General features: G+C 39.2%; 1 protein-coding gene across 1 annotated transcript in view; it reads right to left on the bottom strand.

Moving 5' to 3' along the window:
* rngtt (RNA guanylyltransferase and 5'-phosphatase) overlaps window positions 1-18,422 on the bottom strand; it is a 211,863-nt gene extending 193,441 nt beyond the window's left edge. Inside the window, exons 1-5 of the mRNA XM_017697713.2 lie at window positions 18,024-18,422; window positions 15,046-15,155; window positions 14,733-14,836; window positions 14,503-14,591; window positions 161-236 (exon numbers count right to left, since the gene is read on the bottom strand). Coding sequence (XP_017553202.1) covers window positions 161-236; window positions 14,503-14,591; window positions 14,733-14,836; window positions 15,046-15,155; window positions 18,024-18,087 — 443 coding nt within the window. The 5' untranslated portion in view covers window positions 18,088-18,422. The remainder of the gene's footprint in view (window positions 1-160; window positions 237-14,502; window positions 14,592-14,732; window positions 14,837-15,045; window positions 15,156-18,023) is intronic.
* Between the last annotated feature and the right edge of the window lie 529 nt (window positions 18,423-18,951).

The following is an 18,951-nucleotide window of genomic DNA, read 5'->3' as shown; positions in this document are numbered from 1 at the left end:
GCGGTTTTCCCTCAGCGTTGGCCAGATCCGCACACCAGTCCACGGTCTAAATCTTTTATCATTTCTATTTCAGGGCCGTTTATTTTCAGGGAGTCTGGGAGGTGGGCGTATGACGCAAGCTGGCGCGCAAGCGCAAACGCGTATGTTGATGGCCTCTCACCTCCAGTCCATTTTCTCCACTAGGTAGGCACAGATCAAAAAGCCGGTCCGATTGAAGCCATGGGTACAGTGGACACCTGTGGGGAGAGACAGCATGAATGAATGATCCACAGCTTACTCACTCACTCACCCACATCTCCTCCTCTCCATCTCTCATCTATTCATCATTGTTGTATCAGGGGTATTGGCTGCTTCCACTCCACTACCTCGGTCAGTGTCTCATTAGATGCATGTAAGCTTTCTGTACGATCAATCTCACTATTGCCTTGGGAAATCACATGATTGATGAGATGCCCTGCTAGCTGCGCTTCAGGTCAGGAAAGCTGGCATCACACTTTGTGAGCGTGGTGGTTACTCAAATGTATAGAAATCTTCAAATGGGTCCACTTAATCAAGTATCTGAATAAGGCATACGTAGCGTGGAAGCGCAAAATGAATGTGTAATATCTTGTCATTCTCCAACCCAGAACTGCAGGGTCACAAGCAGCATCTAAATAAAGCTATATATAGAAACAACATGAATTATCGATGACGCCTTTCAACATGGACTTATGGTTCCGTTATTAGTGTCTTAATGTGTATAGGTTAAGGTGAAGGGTCTTGGTAATGTTAGTGTATGCTTGAAAGGCTACTGTTGTGCAAAAGTCAAAATGGCCATTAAGTACAATTTATTCATTTTTCAGCATCTGAAGAAGATTCACAAGAAGCCTCAACAACTAAAAATAATATCAGATATTTCAGTATTTAGTGTATCTACTCTGTGCCTTTATTATAGCTTCCGTTTATCCTTTCAGTTCGTCAAAGAAATCTCAAAGGCTATTCTTAGACGTTGCATTTTCTAGTTCTTGTGATCCGACTACTTCCAATTACAGATTTGGGCCCAATCCCATTCCACCCCTTGCCCTTACCACTTAGCCCTTACCCCTCCTTTTTTGCGCGTTCACGTCTAGGAGTAGGGTGTCCCAATTTTTGTTGAGATAGAGGCATAGGGCGAAGTGTTAGGGCTACATGGCCCTCCAAACGTAGGTTTTTCAGAGACACAGTCCAAAAGGAGTATTATAAGCAAAAACATGGCATACGATGAGCGACCAAAGAAACCCACAAATGTGAGTATTTTCTCTGTGAAAAAACTACAATAATCATTATATTATCTTTATTTAATGTTGTTTCAATGTATTGTGGTCCTTTTCTTCATAACAAGCTTAAATAGTGCTAGAACTATGCTGATGTCTCAGTAGCTAGCTAACTTTCCAGTTGTTCCTTAAAAGCCACAGCAGTTACATTCTGGTGCCACAGGCATCACAACTGCTGTACCATCTAAGGTGAAACGGGACAATTCGAACAAGAATCTGGTGAATAACTGACTGCAGCTTTATCACTGAAGAATTAGGGGTGGGAGATCATAAATAATTGTTGCATCCCCTCTTTAAAGGCATATGATTCCCTAAATTGTACTAAAGCCCAGCAGTGAGGAGCTGAACTTTACCCGCCTCTTCTATCACTGCAGACTGGCAGGGTCGCCAACAAAGCAGCACAAGTAGCCTCTTAATGAAGCGGTGCTCTTTTTTATTTGAGGGCTGTTCCCTCAAGGGAACATTTCAACTAAAAATAAAAAAATAAGAAATGGGATTGGGCCTTGGACTAATCAGTCTATAAAATCTTACTGCATCTCGGATAACACATTTTCACTAATCTAGTGCAATTTTTCCTTTCCTGAGTAACAGTTTCTTGGCAGCTACACATCCTTTCAGACTCGTAGTGTTGAGCCATCTTCTCATAGTAGAACGACAGTGAGAAACACATGGATTTTTTCAGATCTGAAGCAAGAGTGGAGCTCTCAAGCTTTGACAGTTGCACAGTACTCTACATGTCCCGAGTGATTTTATGTACTTTATGTAGTTACATGCTGTCATACAGCCTCGTGGATTATAGAAAGAAATTTTTCTCAGAATGACAAACCAAATAATTATTAAAAAGATGAAGAATGCATAAAGTGTTAGTTGTGTGACTGTTGTTCTATAGTCCAACTGCATCAACCCAACAACTAAGCAATATACTATACGTATAAAACATTGATATTTCAATAGTAAAAATAGCTAAATTGCACATCTCCTGCTGCAGGGTCTGGAAACAGTTCATTCTATGTGATTATTTCACTATAATGAAAATTCTTAGACTTGAGCCTTAGAGGCCCTTCTTTTCTGTGGGTGGCCTTGAATTATATCAGCTGGCATTGTACTGGGTGAGAAGAAAGAGCACAAAAACGGCATGTTTTCTACCTGGAGAGAAAGAGGATTGAGAAATGGTTCACTCAGTAATACCTTTGTAGCATATGAACCCTATCATACATCAAAAATGTATAAGTCATTATTATTAAAACAACAACTACAACACGAAAAGAATTACTACTAGGACTGCATAGTAGCATAGATCTTTATGAGGCCGCTGTCACAAAGCAGCTTTATAGAAATCCGGGACCAAGGCCCAAGCGAGCAAGTCAACAGCAGCAAGGGCAAACTCTAGAAGAGCAAGAGGAAGCAACCTTGACAGAAACCCATCCTCCTCTTGTTGACAACGGAGAGCAAAACAATACTACAATAAAAGCAGTAAGAGTTATGGAAATGATGAATAAAGAAGTGACTAATGAATATTTAACACTGAATAATCATTGAGTAAGTCTAATCATTCAACAGAAGCGTTCAGATTAACTGATGACTAACCTTAGCAGCCTAGCAGAGTTTTTGTAGTGCAAATGTCAGAGACTACCCTTCATTAAGTTCCAGTTAAGCATCGGGAAAAATATTTAACAACAAAAAAAAATAACACTCAACAGAAGCCTCAACACCTACACATATAAAAAAAATCAGCATCTTTTGTGTCCACTCTTTGCCTTTATTACAGTTTGTTATAAGTTCCACCTAAAAAGCCACCAAGCATCAGTATCAGAGAGGAAAAAAACAGAACAAAATAAATAAATAAATAAACACAGAAGCCTTAACAACTATATACAATATGAAAATGTTCAGTATTTATTGAGTCCCCTCTTTTCCTTTATTACAGCTTCCATTCTTTCTGTGAGTCTTGCCTTGAGCTTTTCAAAGAAATCTGCAGTAATTCTTCAAAGTTCAGTCCTTGAAGTTGGGTGCACTTTGCATTTCTCATGATCTAATAATCGTAAACACATTCAATGATGTTGAAGTCTGGACTCTGGCGTGGTCAGTCCACTGCGCTGAGAACATCAGCAGCTTCTTTGTTTGATCTGCAAATTTTCTTCTTGTTTGTCCGTGTCCTTTTCTCAGAAACAGGTTCTTGGAAGGCGATCCGATGATGAACTGGTGGTCTACTAGGTTTTGTGTGTAGGGCTGGTCAATATGACAATATTAATCATTATCATGATACACTATGTCACGATATGTTATAATATCTTTTCTCTGTTGAGTATATCATCTGCAGCATGTTCAATTACAAAGAGAGATTAATAAGTCTGGTATCTATATTCAATAATGATAATAATAATAATTATTACTCCCAAAGACATAATATTGAAGAATATAGCTATTGTAATGAATTTACTGGATTTAGTGCAGCTCAATACAAATCATTGTATTAATAGTTTTTGGTCATATTTTTGACATTTTGATATGATTATTAAAGTATTTTTTACTTTACTTTTTTTCCAAAGTATATATCTTGCCATATTGTGTATCGTGAAAAGGTGTCAGGATATGTTTGCCATATCTCCCACCTCTACTTGCATCATCGTTAGGAAAGAAGCATCAACTCCAATAACTGGAAACTCTTGCTCCCCCCCTCCCCCCAATTAATTTTCTCTGACTTTCCTCTTCTTTATGCAAGTGAATTATATCTCATCTCAGAAACACCTGTAAAAATTGATATCATGAATCTAATGGCCATTCTGACTTGAAATTGAATACATAAGGGTGACCTCTTTTTTTTTTTTTTTTTACATAGTACTGTATGAAATATGAAATATCATTTGATCTGTCTTAAAGGCAAGACATCACTGTTGTGCTTAACACAGCATTTGTTACACTGTAAAATCCATTTCGCGCAACATATTTTGCACTAAAAGCTCTATTAGAAAGCACAGTCAATAAAGATAAATGTGCACCATGTCTTAAGTTTACTTGAGAGTAATCCTGGAACCTCATTCAACACATAAGAACCCAACAGCAGCTTTAAGTGAGTGTGCAACATTAAGCCCTCTGGCCTCTCTCCGTCTCTCTTTATCACTCTCTCTGCGTCCTCTAATCTTCCTCTTCCTTCCTCTAGACCACTCGTTCAGTCACTGACTAATTCACCCCCACCATTTCTCATGCTCGCTCACCCTCTGTCACTCTCTAACAAAGCCCATCCCTTTTCACTCGAACACTGTCAAACATGACCCCCCGCTCCCTCTCTCTCACTCCCTCTAGCTCACCCACACCCTACGTCTTTCTCTTACTAATTCATGCTCACTAAGTCACCCTCACTCTCCCTCTCCATCCTGGGTGTTGATGAGTTTTTGTCCTCTGAGGTATAAAGGAAAACAACCCCATTCTCCCCTCTTTATTAATCAACTATGCCAAAGCTAATCAAAGCAAAAGTTGCAACAAACTCCAGTCAGTCGCTACTAACAGATCCTTTCCAGTCAGGCAAACATCTCCCTCTGAGCACTATCAAATCTTTTTAATAACACATATATATGTATGCTATTAAAATATGTATGTATACATACATACATACATATATATACACACACACACACACACACACACGTACGCCTATTCCTGAGGATATTAGATATTAAAGCAAAAAAAAAAAAAAAGGCATTTAAAAATGTGGCAGAGGCCTACGAACTTTGTGGCCAATGAAATATCTAATAAGGCATTGATTAAGGCCGGAGAGCAGTGTCAAAGTTCGCTTTCATGCGCAATTTTATGGGGAAGGTTTTGAGCGTAATTAATCAATGCAACAAATGCCGACAGACTTATTAAGGTAGCTCTGAACAATGTAATTAAATTTTTTTTTTTTTTTTTTTAAATGAAAAACCACTAATGAGTCGTTTATGAATGCACCACGCAGGCACCAAGAAAATGAATATGTAAAACTGCCAAGCCAGTAATGACAGCTCAGAACAACTAAAGTGCATGACCTACGGGGGATCCTTAAAGCAGGAGGCCCCAGTGTCCTTATCCATCACTACGTATATGCTGTATATATGTAACTATCTGTAGTCAGAAACCACCCTTCATTTACATAATCTCAAGTCAAATTGGTTATTAAGTGCAATTTATTCAAGTTTTCAGTAGATATTTCAGATAGATATCGGATAATCCGCTTGCATAAGGCCAAAAGAAAAGGTGTCAAAATACTAGGTGTCTTCAAAACTAGAAGACACAGAGAAAATGAGACACCTAACAACCACCTGCAAGACCAGGCAGACCACCAAATCTGTCAAAATTAGATAAACCATACTTAAAGCTTTCATCTTTGAAAGTGAGGAGAAAATCAGGCTCTACTCTTACTTCAGATCTGAAAACATCCACAGGACTTTCTGTCCATCCTTCCACTGTGAGAACACAGCTCAACACTATGAATCTGAAAGGATGTTTAGCTGTGAAGAAGCTCTTAATGAGAAAAGGGAAACGAATGTATGTTTATATAAAATCATAACATGTTAATCATAATATGTTTACACAAAATCACTCGGGACATGAATGTAGAGTACTGTGCAACTGTCAAAGCTTGAGAGCTTCACTCTTGCTTCAGATCTGAAAAAATCCACGTGTTTCTCACTGTCGTTCTACTATGAGAAGATGGCTCAACACTATAACTCTGAAAGGATGTGTAGCTGCCAAGAAACTGTTACTCAGGAAAGGAAAAATTGCACTAAATGTCAAAACGATGTACTGACCACCTCAGAGTCCAGACCTCAACATCACTGAATATGTTTAATTACTCAGATTGAGAAAAGCACAAAATGCAACCAACTTCTAAGACTGAACTTTGGAGGTGTGGTAAAATATCCCTGCAGGTTTCTTTGAAAAACTGAAAGTCAAACAGAATGGAATCTGTAATAAAGGCAAAGGGTGGCCACACATATTTAGCTGTTGAGATTTTATGTAATGAAATGCAATAATAAAACATTTACATGTATAAATATATCACTGTTGTCAGAAGAAAACCTCATATCTCCAAAATGGTAACTTTACAGGAGAAGGAGAAAACATACTTTACTTTTTATGTAAGCCAATGGAACCAGACTTTTTTTCCCCCCGAGTCATTTTGTGACGTTTCTATTGGTCCATTCAGCATGAAATATACATACAATGTAAAGGACAACAGGGACTTTTTAAATATGTCAAAAACTGATGAATGTGAAAAATATTTTAAAAACGCAGATACAAGACTTTATATATAAATCCAGGGTTAATCCTAACTGAACAATTTGTTTCTCTGATGATATGAATTACACCTGTATTTCTCTGAGTTTCATAATGAAGTTGGAATATTATTGTCCTGCAAATTTATAATAACAAAGACACACACACACACACATTGTTGGCCACTCACTGAGCAACACTGCCCTTCGTTAGAGACACTATCCTCGTTAGAGGCCCTCACACCTCCCAGACTGACAGACAGTCAGAGGCCTTCAGAGACAGCGATGACGAGGAGCAGTTTTGACCCTCATCATAACCCCCTGTGCCCCTCTCTCCCCCTTGACTGTTACTCCGCCCTTCCCCACTCCTGGGGGAGTTCGTTTCCACGGCAGCACCAATAAGCCAACCGCTGCAGCGAGAACAATGAAATTCATATATTCCGCCCCTGAGGTCTGTACTGTGCCGTGTACAGTTCGGCGGTATGGGTGGCTGAAAGGCCTGTAGCTTTGAGCCAGAGCACAAGAGCGCCTCCAACAGACATCAGGAAGGAATTACATACACCGAGCACAGTTTAAGGGACAGAGCGACCAAACAGCAGTCGGACAAGCTCCTAAGAATCTGCCTAAAGGAATAACACCACTTGCACAACAGAAGTGTTACGACATATTAATGCATATTAATAATTATGCTATAAAAATATAGGTGATATAAATGGAATAGTTTTGTGAACACACCATGTTATTCCTAAAAGAAACATAAAAAAGCCCCCTGTTATTTAAACATATTTAAATGTTTCTGTCTAACAAAATTCATTGTGTTAATTATGCTTTTTAGCAGGTGTTGTGTTGGCAGAAATAACATTCTTCTCAAATACCAATAGTGGTACCATCACTGATCTAATTTCATATAAACACTATTCTGCTTTAAAATTAGCTTTTTTAATTGAAGCACTTCAACTAAGAATAGCACCTTAAATTAGGCTATCAAGCTCAAACTACTGGAGCTTAGATTAAACCTGCAGTATAAGAGGCCAAAGATGGCATCCTGGTAAACAATGATCCACCGCTGTGAGACACAAAATCCAGGGTTAAATCAATCAAAGCATAACTTTTGTTTGCGTGCTAAGATGCCGTGTTTTGAGAGACAGGCCCTTGCTGAAACATAGCAATCTACACTTTTTTGTCTGACAAATACAACGAGCAGTGAACATGTGCAACAACCTTCGGCTGTGTGTACCACTGTCCACTTGTGACCACATCACTCAAGACAAAGGTTAATGCCAGATTGTTGAAGTAACTCCATCAGTTTTCTGCCCGAGTGGCTGAGATGAAGCAGAGAAACTAACCAACATTATTTACAAGGGGTGGTGATAGGAACCAGGGGTCACAATGTCTACAACACAAATACCATCATTTTATGTATTATGCAAAACAACCAGTGAACCTACACAACTTCTGAGTTGTAATAAGTATCACTGATGATGGAAAAATTGTGGTAAATCTGAAAAAGATAAAGCAAATGTGTGAATTATTTGGCCTTGTATGTGCCTCTCCACCATGAGTTAATTAAAAAAAAAAAAAAAACTCTCAAAACTAATCTAAAACGGTGTCTCAGACGTTAGGCAGCATATTCATAACTATTGCATGTACTAACTTTTGTGTGAGAGAGCTTTTAGAGGCATCTGGTTCCTACTGTACCACCACTGTGAGCAATTCTGACTCAGTAAGCATCTCTAAAAAGAGCATTTCACACCAAACCACTCTGAATGAGTTCCTCTTCAAGATGAGCCGTCGTGAATGCTACCTTAGGGAAGATTTTTTACAGGATTGGATCAGATTCGTTCCTTTTAACCTCTAATATCCAATCCAGCATTTTCTGGTGCTATTGGGGCAATACAGATACCTGATGCCTGGAAATGGGTCAGGGCCGTCTCTAAATAACAATACAATTCACAATGACATTTCGTTTTACTTCTGTATCAAAAAAGTGCACATCTCTGCAGATACAAAGCTACAGCTGACAGATATATTGCAATAGCTCATTATGGCTAATGCTGTAAAATTCTGCTTCACATATACACACTAAACATCAATCAACAGAAGTTGTTTATCTCAAAGCTCAGGCTCAGCACAGTCCGCAAACACCTGCGTCGCGTGAATCATCAAGACTGCTCACAACATACTCGCCACTGAAGTCTGAGATCGGACAGCAGGCTCGCAGTACAGTCAGAAAGAAGCCTTGTTTGGTTAAAACACTTTAATTGCTAAATAGAACATGACTTTTCAGCTGCAGCTCCTGTGGAAGCTTCTCGACTCTGAGCGTGTATAATGAGCGCGAGCTCAAGTAATAAAACCTAGCGAAGGAAAGAATTCGTTCTACATTATGCAAAGACCTCGATAACATTTTGGCTCCTGGAGAGTGAAATACAACCAGAATTAAAGAACTTTTCATCTGATGTTTTATTCATATTGATGTGGAAGAAGGAGATGTCAGCCAGGTATGAATACTATAAATACTGCCATGACTGTAGAAAACTCCTTAACATCCCAGCTGGGGGCTAAATCTGAAGATTGCGATGCAGCAGGGAACCAAAGAAAGCCTGAAGCGTTGTACAGCATCACTACAAGTCAAGCTACCAGTGACAGCCAGTCTATTCTCCTGTTACAGCAGAGCTAAAGTAACATCACTACTACTCCTACAAAAACAGTGAATTATGAAAGCACAACATGGATGAAACTCAGGAAGAGCTACCACGAGCTGCTACAACTCCCATTTAAAGACTACAGCACTATAAAATCTCCAAGACTGGATTCGGTTTAGAGTGAGGCAAGAGGTTCTTGTTACAAGGCCACTCTAACAACAATCTGGCTCCCCCTACTGGATAAAAAAGGGGTTTTATACACACTTGAAAATGATGGTTCTTCAAGGGTTCTCTAGTAAAGAAAAGTTCTATACAGAACCTTGAACAAAGGACCCTTTACGTGACTAAAGGGTTCAGCACACTGTGTGCTGAACCCTTTAGTCATGTAAAGGGTCCTGTGAGTGTTTCTCAGACTGATGGAGAATGTACTGTAGATGGATCTATACAGAACCTTTTTGAAAAGGGTTTTATATAGCACCAAAAAGGCTTGACATCAAAACAATAGAAGAACCCTTTTTGGTTTACTTTACAGGAGAAAGAAAAAAACATACTGCAGTTTTGATGTAAGTCAATGGAACCAGATGTCTTTCCATGTCATTTTATGCCATTTCTTTTGATCCTGAAGAAATCTTTCACCATGCAAAAAATGCATTAATCTTTCAAAAGGTTCTTTGCGTGTTCATGGTTCTATATAGAACCATTTTCTTTACTAAACAACCGTTGAGGAACCATTTATTTTACTTTTTTAACTTTTGAACTTTTATTTCCAAATGGACAGCGACCAAATGTTCAAGAACATATGCATCACAGTAACATAATACACTATATTGCCCAAAGCATTCGTTCGTCTGCCTTCACACACATATGAACTTGAAAGACATCCCATTCTTAATCCATAGAGTTTAATATGATGTCGGCCCACCCTTTGCAGCTTTAACAGCTTCAACTCTTCTGGGAAGGCTTTCCACAAGGGTTAGGAGCGTGTTTATAGGAACTTTTTACCATTATTCCAGAAGCACATTTGTGAGGTCAGACACTGATGATGGACGGGAAGGCCTGGCTCACAGTCTCCACTCTAATTCATCCCAAAGGTGTTCTATCAGGTTGAGGTCTGGATTCTGTGCAGGCCAGTCAAGTTCTTCCACACCAAACTCGCTCATCCATGTCTTTATGACCCTTGCTTTGTACACTGCTGTGCAGTCATGTTGGAACAGGAAGGGGCCGTCCCCAAACTGTTCCCACAAAGTTGGGAGCATGAAATTGTCCAAAATCTCTTGGTCTGCTGAAGCATTAAGAGTTTCTTTCACTGGAACTAAGGGGCTGAGTCCAACTCCTGAAGAACAACCCCACACCATAATCCCCCCTCCACCAAACTTTACACTCAGCACAATGCAGTCAGACAAGTACCGTTCTCCTAGCAAGTGCCAAACCCAGACTCGTCCATCGGATTGCCAGAAGGAGAAGTGTGATACGTCGCTCCAAAGAACACTGTGGAATATGTAGTAGTGAGGAAATTTCACGACTGGACTTGTTGCACAGGGGGCATCCTATCATGGTACCATGCTGGAATTCACTGAGCTCCTGAGACCGACCCATTCTTTCACTAATGTTTGTAGAAGCAGTCTGCATGCCTAGGTGCTTGATTTTATACACCTGCGGCCATGGAAGTGATTGGAACACCTGAAATCAGTGATTTGGATGGGTGAGTGAATACGTTTGCCAATATAGTGTATGTGAAGCATTAGATACTTTTTTTACATTTCTGCATAGTTCTATCACTGACAGGTAAACAAAGTCGTCAAGAGTGGTGGTTTACCATAGAGAAGCTTATTAAGTGGGATCAGGAAGCCGGCTCTACACCACAATTACAGCCATTTTATTTATTATCGAAAATGACCAACTAACTTACACGTCTTTTTGAAGCACTAAACTCTTTGGTCGTCTGGTTCACAACTACTGTGAATTCTGATTTGGCAAGTTTCTCTAATATGGAGCATTTCTGAATGAACCTCAAAGATATGCAGAACTGTTGAAAAATCAGTGGAATTCCCCCTTAACAGCACTACAACATGAACATTTGTACATTTGTAAACTAAATGCTAATCACTAAGCGCTAATCACAGTAGGTCACAAACTAACAAGGAGTACATATGCCTTAATTAGAGTTAGTACAAGTTATTTTGTTCATTCAAGCACAGCAGTGATGATAATAACAGACAGTCATCAATGTCTTGTTAGGCATGGTTTTGTAAAGGTTATTAACTCTCTCTACAGAGCAATTTGCCAGCACAGGATCCTCCGCACACTACACTATTAAGAAATCTGGCAGCATTTTTTTTGATTCAACTGAAAATTCAAAAGGTCTGTTTCCATACTTCACTGATGCTCTCAATATGGAGTCCTGGGCTTTATGTAAACCTCTGGTGCATTTAGAGCTGGTGCTAGAAAAGTGTGGTAGGACAAATTCTTATTGAGATAAAAATGACATAAAACGATTCCTAACTCTTAAACTCAATATGTGTAACAACTTTTTGACTTCTCAACAGTAATCCAGATTTAACCAAAGGGGGTGCTATGGACACTTAAGAAGCCTTTTTTTTTGTTTTTGCATCTTTGTGCAGAGGGTGACTCACATCAACACTGGCACGTGTGGCTGGAGGGAAACAAAGGGACCTAAGCACTTTAGCACTTGGGTTTGCATGGTCTTGACAGATATTTTGAATAAATATTCACTTAAAAGGTAATCAAATATATTAGATATTGTGATCAATAACCAAATAGGTAGTATTGCCTAACATAGAATATTAATTCTCTCACAAAGTGTAGGCCTTAGTCTGTCTGCACATGAGATTCTAGACACTGGAAAGCCCCTGGGTTCACAGAGAGGCCTGTGTGTACCTACTGACCCAGTGAAGAGAGGGGTAAGTTGACCTTGAATGGTAAAACAAGCTGGTAAAAACCTGTTGAAACCAGTTTTGAGGAGTGAGCTCATCACATGGACAACGAGATGTACCTATTAGTGAATGAGCTAATATCAAAATTTGATAATTAAGGTTGGGGGACATCAAATTACCCCAGATAAATAAGTGGTATATAAACTGTTGTTTGGAACACTGTATTTGCGCAGTTGGGTCTCTTGTGCCCCTGTGCCACTTGATGCTGAAATAAAGAAGAAGTCTTTTTCCTTCTTCCACAAACTCGGACTCTTTCCTTTTTGACATCTTTTGAGAACTTAAACTTAAAGCAGTTATTAGTGAAAGTGTTTAGCTAGTATTAAAAGATTTCTTTTAATTCATAATATTATGTTGGAGGCCTGGGTTTCAAGGAGACAGCCTTTGGTCCCAACAGTCAACCCGCTTTAGCACTTACGATTGACTGGGGCACATCTAGCAGGGCAGAAATTTCCAGAACTGACTTGTTGCAAAGGTGGCATCCTATGATAATGCCAAGTTTAAAACAACTGAGCTCTTCAGTATGACCAATTCTATTGCCAGTGTTTGTCTATGGAGATTATATGACTATTTGTGTGATTATACACCTGTTAGCAATGAGTGCGGCTTAAACACCTGAATTCAATGTCATATTAAAAAACAAGAAATGAAACCTGCTGAAACGCATCTCTGGCTACAGAGGCACCTGTTGTGCCTGCTGTCTTTGCTTTCTTTTGCTTATATGACTACCTAGGCATGCAGACTGCTTCTACACAAACCTATGAAAGAATTGGTCGCTCTCAGGAGCTCAGTGAATTCCAGAATGGTACCATGATAAGATGCCACCTGTCCAACAAGTCCAGTCATGAAATTTCCTCACTACTAAATATACCACAGTCAACTGTCAGTGGTATTATAACAAAGTGGAAGCAATTAGGAATAACAGCAACTTTGTAAAATGACAGAGCGGGGTCAGCGGATGCTGAGACGCATAGTGCACAGAGGTCGCCAACTTTCTGCAGAGTCAATCACTACAGACCTCCAAACTTCATTTGGCCTTCAGATTAGCTCAAGAACAGCGTAGAGAGCTTCATGGAATGGGTTTCCATGGCCAAGCAGCTGCACCCAAGCCATACATCACCAAGTGCAATGCAAAGTGTTGAATGCAGCGGTGTAAAGCACCGCCACTGGACTCTAGAGCAGTGGAGACGTGTTCTCTGGAATCTCACTTCTCCATCTGGCAATCCAATGGATAACACTGGGTAAACCCTATGGATTAAGAATGGGATCTCTCTCAGTTTCAGATGCGTGTGAAGGCAGACGAGTGAATACTTTTGGAAATATAGTGTATTTTTGGAGGGGTATCCGGGGGTTAAACTATGCCTTGCATTTTAGCACTTACTCCGCATGACACTATGGAAAAGTAATGTCATGCGCGCACTATATTTCGCTGCTTTCAGTCACTATTATGACTGCATTTCAATGAGGCAAATCCAGCAATATAGCCATGCATTATGTTTAAAAGCATATTGTAAGTTCGGACATGAATTCAGTTTTTTAATGCAAATCTTCATGTATTGCTTTTTAAATAGAGATCAAGCAAAATGAAAAGAATGTAACAAAGGTTTTGTTTTTTATTCTGCCATGTATTCTGCATGTCACTATGGAAACGTAACGCCAAATGTGAAATGTTTTTAACATTTATCCACTGCAACGATTGCTTTTCTCTCCATAATTTATCATAATTGGTATTTCACAGCTTATTATAACACTAGAATGAAGCATCTCAAAAACAGGATCAAAGGTCTAAGCAAGCTACAAATTTTTTTGCACCCATATGCTGCTTTAATTCCAAACAGCAATACTGCCATCAGCATATACTGTTGTCTATTGTCTACGGTAACCATTGTTTCTACTGTAAAATATTCTCCTTGGTATTCTAGATGAGAAACTGTACTGCGCTGGTTCAGACTTGGCACACTTCATCAAGCTAGCGTATCACCCAGATGGTGTGGAAATGGATCCAATGGATGAACTCAAAATGCCCTGAAATCTATCTAAGGTCTTTTGGGAGAATACTGCCCTTCCATAAAAATGTTAACAACCACATATATACAAATAACGTACCCTGCTACCACTGCTGTCATGTCAGTCATATACAGCAAGACAACACCAGATAACTGTGCAGATCAGTATGTGCAGTTAAAATCAATGTATTCATATTTTTTATTTATTTGACACTGCTGTTGCTTTTTTGTCTGTACCAATCAATCAAACCTTACGAAACACTAAATATTGTGATACATATCATGAAAGTGTCTCGAAGTGCCATGAATTTTATATTAATTATATTTTATATTAATAGCAAATAACATACTAAACTTACCTATGAGCTCTGTGGGATTCTTCTGCATGAAGTGCTCACATAATCTGATGAACATCTCTGTCGTCTCTGCAGTGGGACATTCCCCATGGCTGTATAGGGAGAAAACTATATTACCCTGCATAACAACAAAACATTTCTCCCATTCAAAGGGACAAAAAGCCACAATTATACAGCAAAACACAGAAAATATTATTTAAACTGATTATCTGTATTGGATGATCAAGGCGTACCCTTTGCACTGAAGCTTTACATATTTTATCCCATCTTTCTCGATCTCTGTTCGGTCATAAAAGCGGGTTGTGTTTGTAAGGTCAACAAGCAAGCCCATCTTGACCTGAGAACATAAAGAGGAACCGTTACTACACAGTTTAAACATTATCTCATTAATCGCAATGTAACAGGCTAACATCAGCTGAGACTGATAGATGTGCAGATAATTCCAGAACAGAACAATGTAACACACATATGAATATCACAACATGCACATTTAATCATTGGGCAGATTATAAACCAAGGCAGCGTAACAATATGTGCAAACAGTACCTTCAGACTTTTAAGATAGTTGGACAGCATACTCGGGTGGAATCTGTTTTCCTCTGGAACCGAGTCATCGTATCTGGGACCCAACATGGTTTTCATTGGTAGGAATTTACCTGCATAATAAATGAGTTATAAGAAGAGAATTGAGTTAATAACACAGTCTTAACTGGTGCTTACAATCATAAGTAATGGAAAACATAATTAGGAGCAGAAGTGGACAGCAACTAGTTACACTTACTCAGTCCCTGTTCATGCATGTCAAGTTATCTGATCTCAAGTGGACGAGACATACACTCATCTCATACGTACAGCTGGAAATAAGTCTCCAGTTATCCAATCCATTATAATGGTTTGTAGATAGAAAAGTACAGAGTGCTTTTTCGTGCACATTAAAACATTTAGACTTCATGGATTGCTAATGTGGGGTGCCCAAACTTTCTGTCTATACAAATCTCAAACTAAAGAAAGCAGATAGATTACTTACTGAATTTTACAAATGGATTCAACATTACTTATGTTGACAATAAAATACTGTAAATATTTATTGCAAGAATTTCTGTAAGTAAATATGAATTTATACAGTACATGTAGAGTATAAATATGTTTCTTCTCCCATTAGGGATGAAGTTGGGGTATCTTCCTGGTGGGATGAATTAAAAAAGGATTAACTTTGTCCACACATAGCCCTGTTATAACCAAACAGGATAGGAGACGAAGAAAGAAACCGCGCAGCTGTTTTCATCTCCTCTGCATTTGATTAGACAGCCTTTCGCTGCTTTCAGGAACACAGTGAGACACCTTAGCATCCATACAACTAATGTTATGTGGTCACAAGCATCACGGAGAACCCCCAAAAGTGACCCTATCCCAACGCATGTCTGTGACACCCTGGACCCTGCTTACCCTGTACTTAGCACTGTTCATTTATGATCAGATCACCCAAGACGCATGTCAATGCCAAGTGTGAAGTGACTTTCCTTAAGTAACAATTTCATCAAATTAAAGTACTTTACTTCTTATCGTGTGTGTTTGCAAGAAAAGTAATCTGCCATTTCCTCAGCTGCATTTTATTTATTCACATTTATTTCTTATTTTTTCTTTTTTGGATTTAACGCCTGCACAAATATGGAACTTTTGGGATATTTTTCATGCACGTATCTCTCAACACTGATACCAATGCAGATGAATGTACATTTCATAAAATGCATTAATTGGAACCACATCTAGATTAGCACTACAGAGAAATGTAAGAGTTATTTCTACAGGGCTGCAAATGTATTAGTATGAATGAAATGCAGACACAGCTATTGCTTCCCACCTTGCAGTACGTCAAACAATGCTGAATTAAGGTAACGGAGCTTTTCATTTTGGCACATTTTCCAGAAGTTGCTGTTTAAACGCTATCTTGTGTGTGCATTACATTTCACTGTTTTAGTTGTATTTCAATGAGGCAAATACACTTGAAGCACAGGTCAAGCAATGTGAAAACACTGCGGCAAGGGTTTTGCTTTTCACATAGTCACCTATGGAAAATTTGTGCCATGTGTGCACTGCATTTTATGTTTGTCCACTGCAAAAACTGCTTTTTAAATAGGTGCAAATTCCTCTTCATAGAGAACAGAAAGAACGATACCTAACAAACTTCAGTCCCTGTTCCCTGATAAATGCTCAATGTACTAAGCAATGAAGTTCTAGAAAGAACTTAGTAAATTAAGAGCTTTTAGATTCCGTTTGAGTCATTATTTTACTTAAGTAACAACTCTTTCGCTGGAGTAAAGTTTCAGGCTACTCTACCCTGCCAACGATCAGTGCACAAAACAGCCGTTAAAGTACATAAATGTTGGTTAGGCTTAAAGGGGACTTCCCACCTATTTTGCATAATCCTTTTTGCATAATTCCATGATCAACATGTAAACAAAGTCATTCAGAGAGGTTCAATGTAAAATGGTCCTCTGTAAAGAATGTTACAGTCTCAGATTTCTATACAGCGGTGGTGATAGGAACCAGGGGTCAGGATGTTTACAACACAAACCATTTTATTTACTCAAATATTATATTATATTTATTTACTTTACCATTTTATTTGCCCAAATCCATAAATGAAACTCCAAGTGTCTTCAGGTTTTAAATGTAATGTCGAAGATGGCAAAATAGTGGAAAAAAAATAGGATTTTGTGAGGGAAAGACTATTATGCCTTACAACGCCCTGCATGTATCCCTCCACCATAAATGATTGACAAGACGTTTTAGGGCAAATCAGACATCGGTATTCATTACCACTTCATGTATTAACTTTCTGTTAGAGAGACAGACATTAAACTCTTCAGAGTTTTGGTTCCTATCACCACCACCGTAAACAATTCTGACTCGGTAAGTGTTTCTAGAACGAAACATGTCACGTTAAACCACTCGGAATGACTGTGTTTACATCTCAGCCATTTATTTATGTATCAATTTTGGAAAAACCGGTGGAGTTCCCCTTTAACTGGTGCACATATGCACTAATCCCATCTACTTCAGCAGACACGACTTTTCACATTCGTACTAAACTGCTTTTTCTCTTTTCACTGTCACGACTCAGATGACAGACGCTAAACTTGAAGAATGTGTTAATATGACAGTCACTGCTGCTGGCTTTGGCACAGCATAGCGAGAGTTACAGCATAACAACAGCCAACGTTAACGTTATTTAGATAGCGAATTAGCTTGAAACAGCAGTTAGGTTAGCAGCTAAGCTAACCCCAGCTAGCTAAGGTAATTTACTGAATGCCACTTCTAAAAGTATTTTCGAAAAAAAAGTACTGGTTGAACTCAAAAGCGGCTCTGAAACTTTAAACTGGCGCTCAAAATGAGTTAAATTAGTTGCTATTCGGTTAAAGCGAGGCTACTCAGGTTAGCTAACGAGCTAAACTAATGTGCTAGGTTGCTAAGCTAACTTAGCGTAAACATTTCGCAGAAGTGAGCGTTTTCCAGGCGCTTACCAGCCACAGGTTGTCCTCTTCTAGGGCAGTGTAGCCATCGAGGAGGTGGTCCTGTGTGTGACATCGTCTCCGATATATGTTTTTATAACCTGCCTCTCAAAATGTTGCGCTAACCGAGCATCAGTCTCAGGCTCCCCCAGCAGTGGAGCCCTCCAACGCGGGCTTCTTCTGCCCGGCTAACCCGCTGCTGCCTCGGCCTCCAAATTAGACTCGCCAGGAGGATTTAAGCCGTTGAGCAATGTGCCCCGTTTAACAGAAAGGTCTCCTACAGTTTCAGAGTGAAGCTAAAAATGGACAAATCTCCACGAAGCGCTCATCCACAGAGCTGTCAGCCAAACTACAAAGTAGTGAATGGGCAACAGCTTGAAACAACGACTCGAAACTGTATCGAAACAGCTGGTGAATCGACACAGTGATTCGGGTGTTCGCACATTTACACTTTTGTGTAGTTGTTATGTGTTGTTGTATTCAAAATGGTTATGAATCGGTTTGGTGAGATCATGCGAATGGTGCTATGGAGAAACTCAGCATGGCCATTATAAAGGACCTAAGAAAGAAATGCACATGAAGACGGTTAGTGCAGGCCCTCTTTCATGCTGGTCCTTACTGCAAATTGGCCATAGCCTAGTCTCTCAGCTTCAGTGGACACATCATTCAAACATGCAAACAATGAATGAAACCCAGAGGAAATCAGTAAGTACTATGCAAATGGGTCTTCAAAATTGTTTATTCATTTTTAACTCCCACACTTCTAGCTGTAGTGTTCGTTTCTTTGCTTTTGCTGGCCTGGTCAAAGAGACTAATGGTGCATTGTTTGGACACTTCAAATTCTGGTCAAGTATGCTGTCTCCAGTTCCTTCTTCTGCTCAATTTGAGGTGATAAACTAGGTGTTTCATCTGTGTGAATAGGGTGAAAATAAGGAGTAGA

The sequence above is a fragment of the Pygocentrus nattereri genome, chromosome 4, assembly GCF_015220715.1.
Source record: "Pygocentrus nattereri isolate fPygNat1 chromosome 4, fPygNat1.pri, whole genome shotgun sequence".
In the NCBI taxonomy this organism is placed as follows: Eukaryota; Metazoa; Chordata; class Actinopteri; order Characiformes; family Serrasalmidae; genus Pygocentrus; species Pygocentrus nattereri.
The sequence above is the reverse complement of the archived record's forward strand: the minus strand, read 5'-3'. Positions and strand labels throughout refer to the sequence as shown.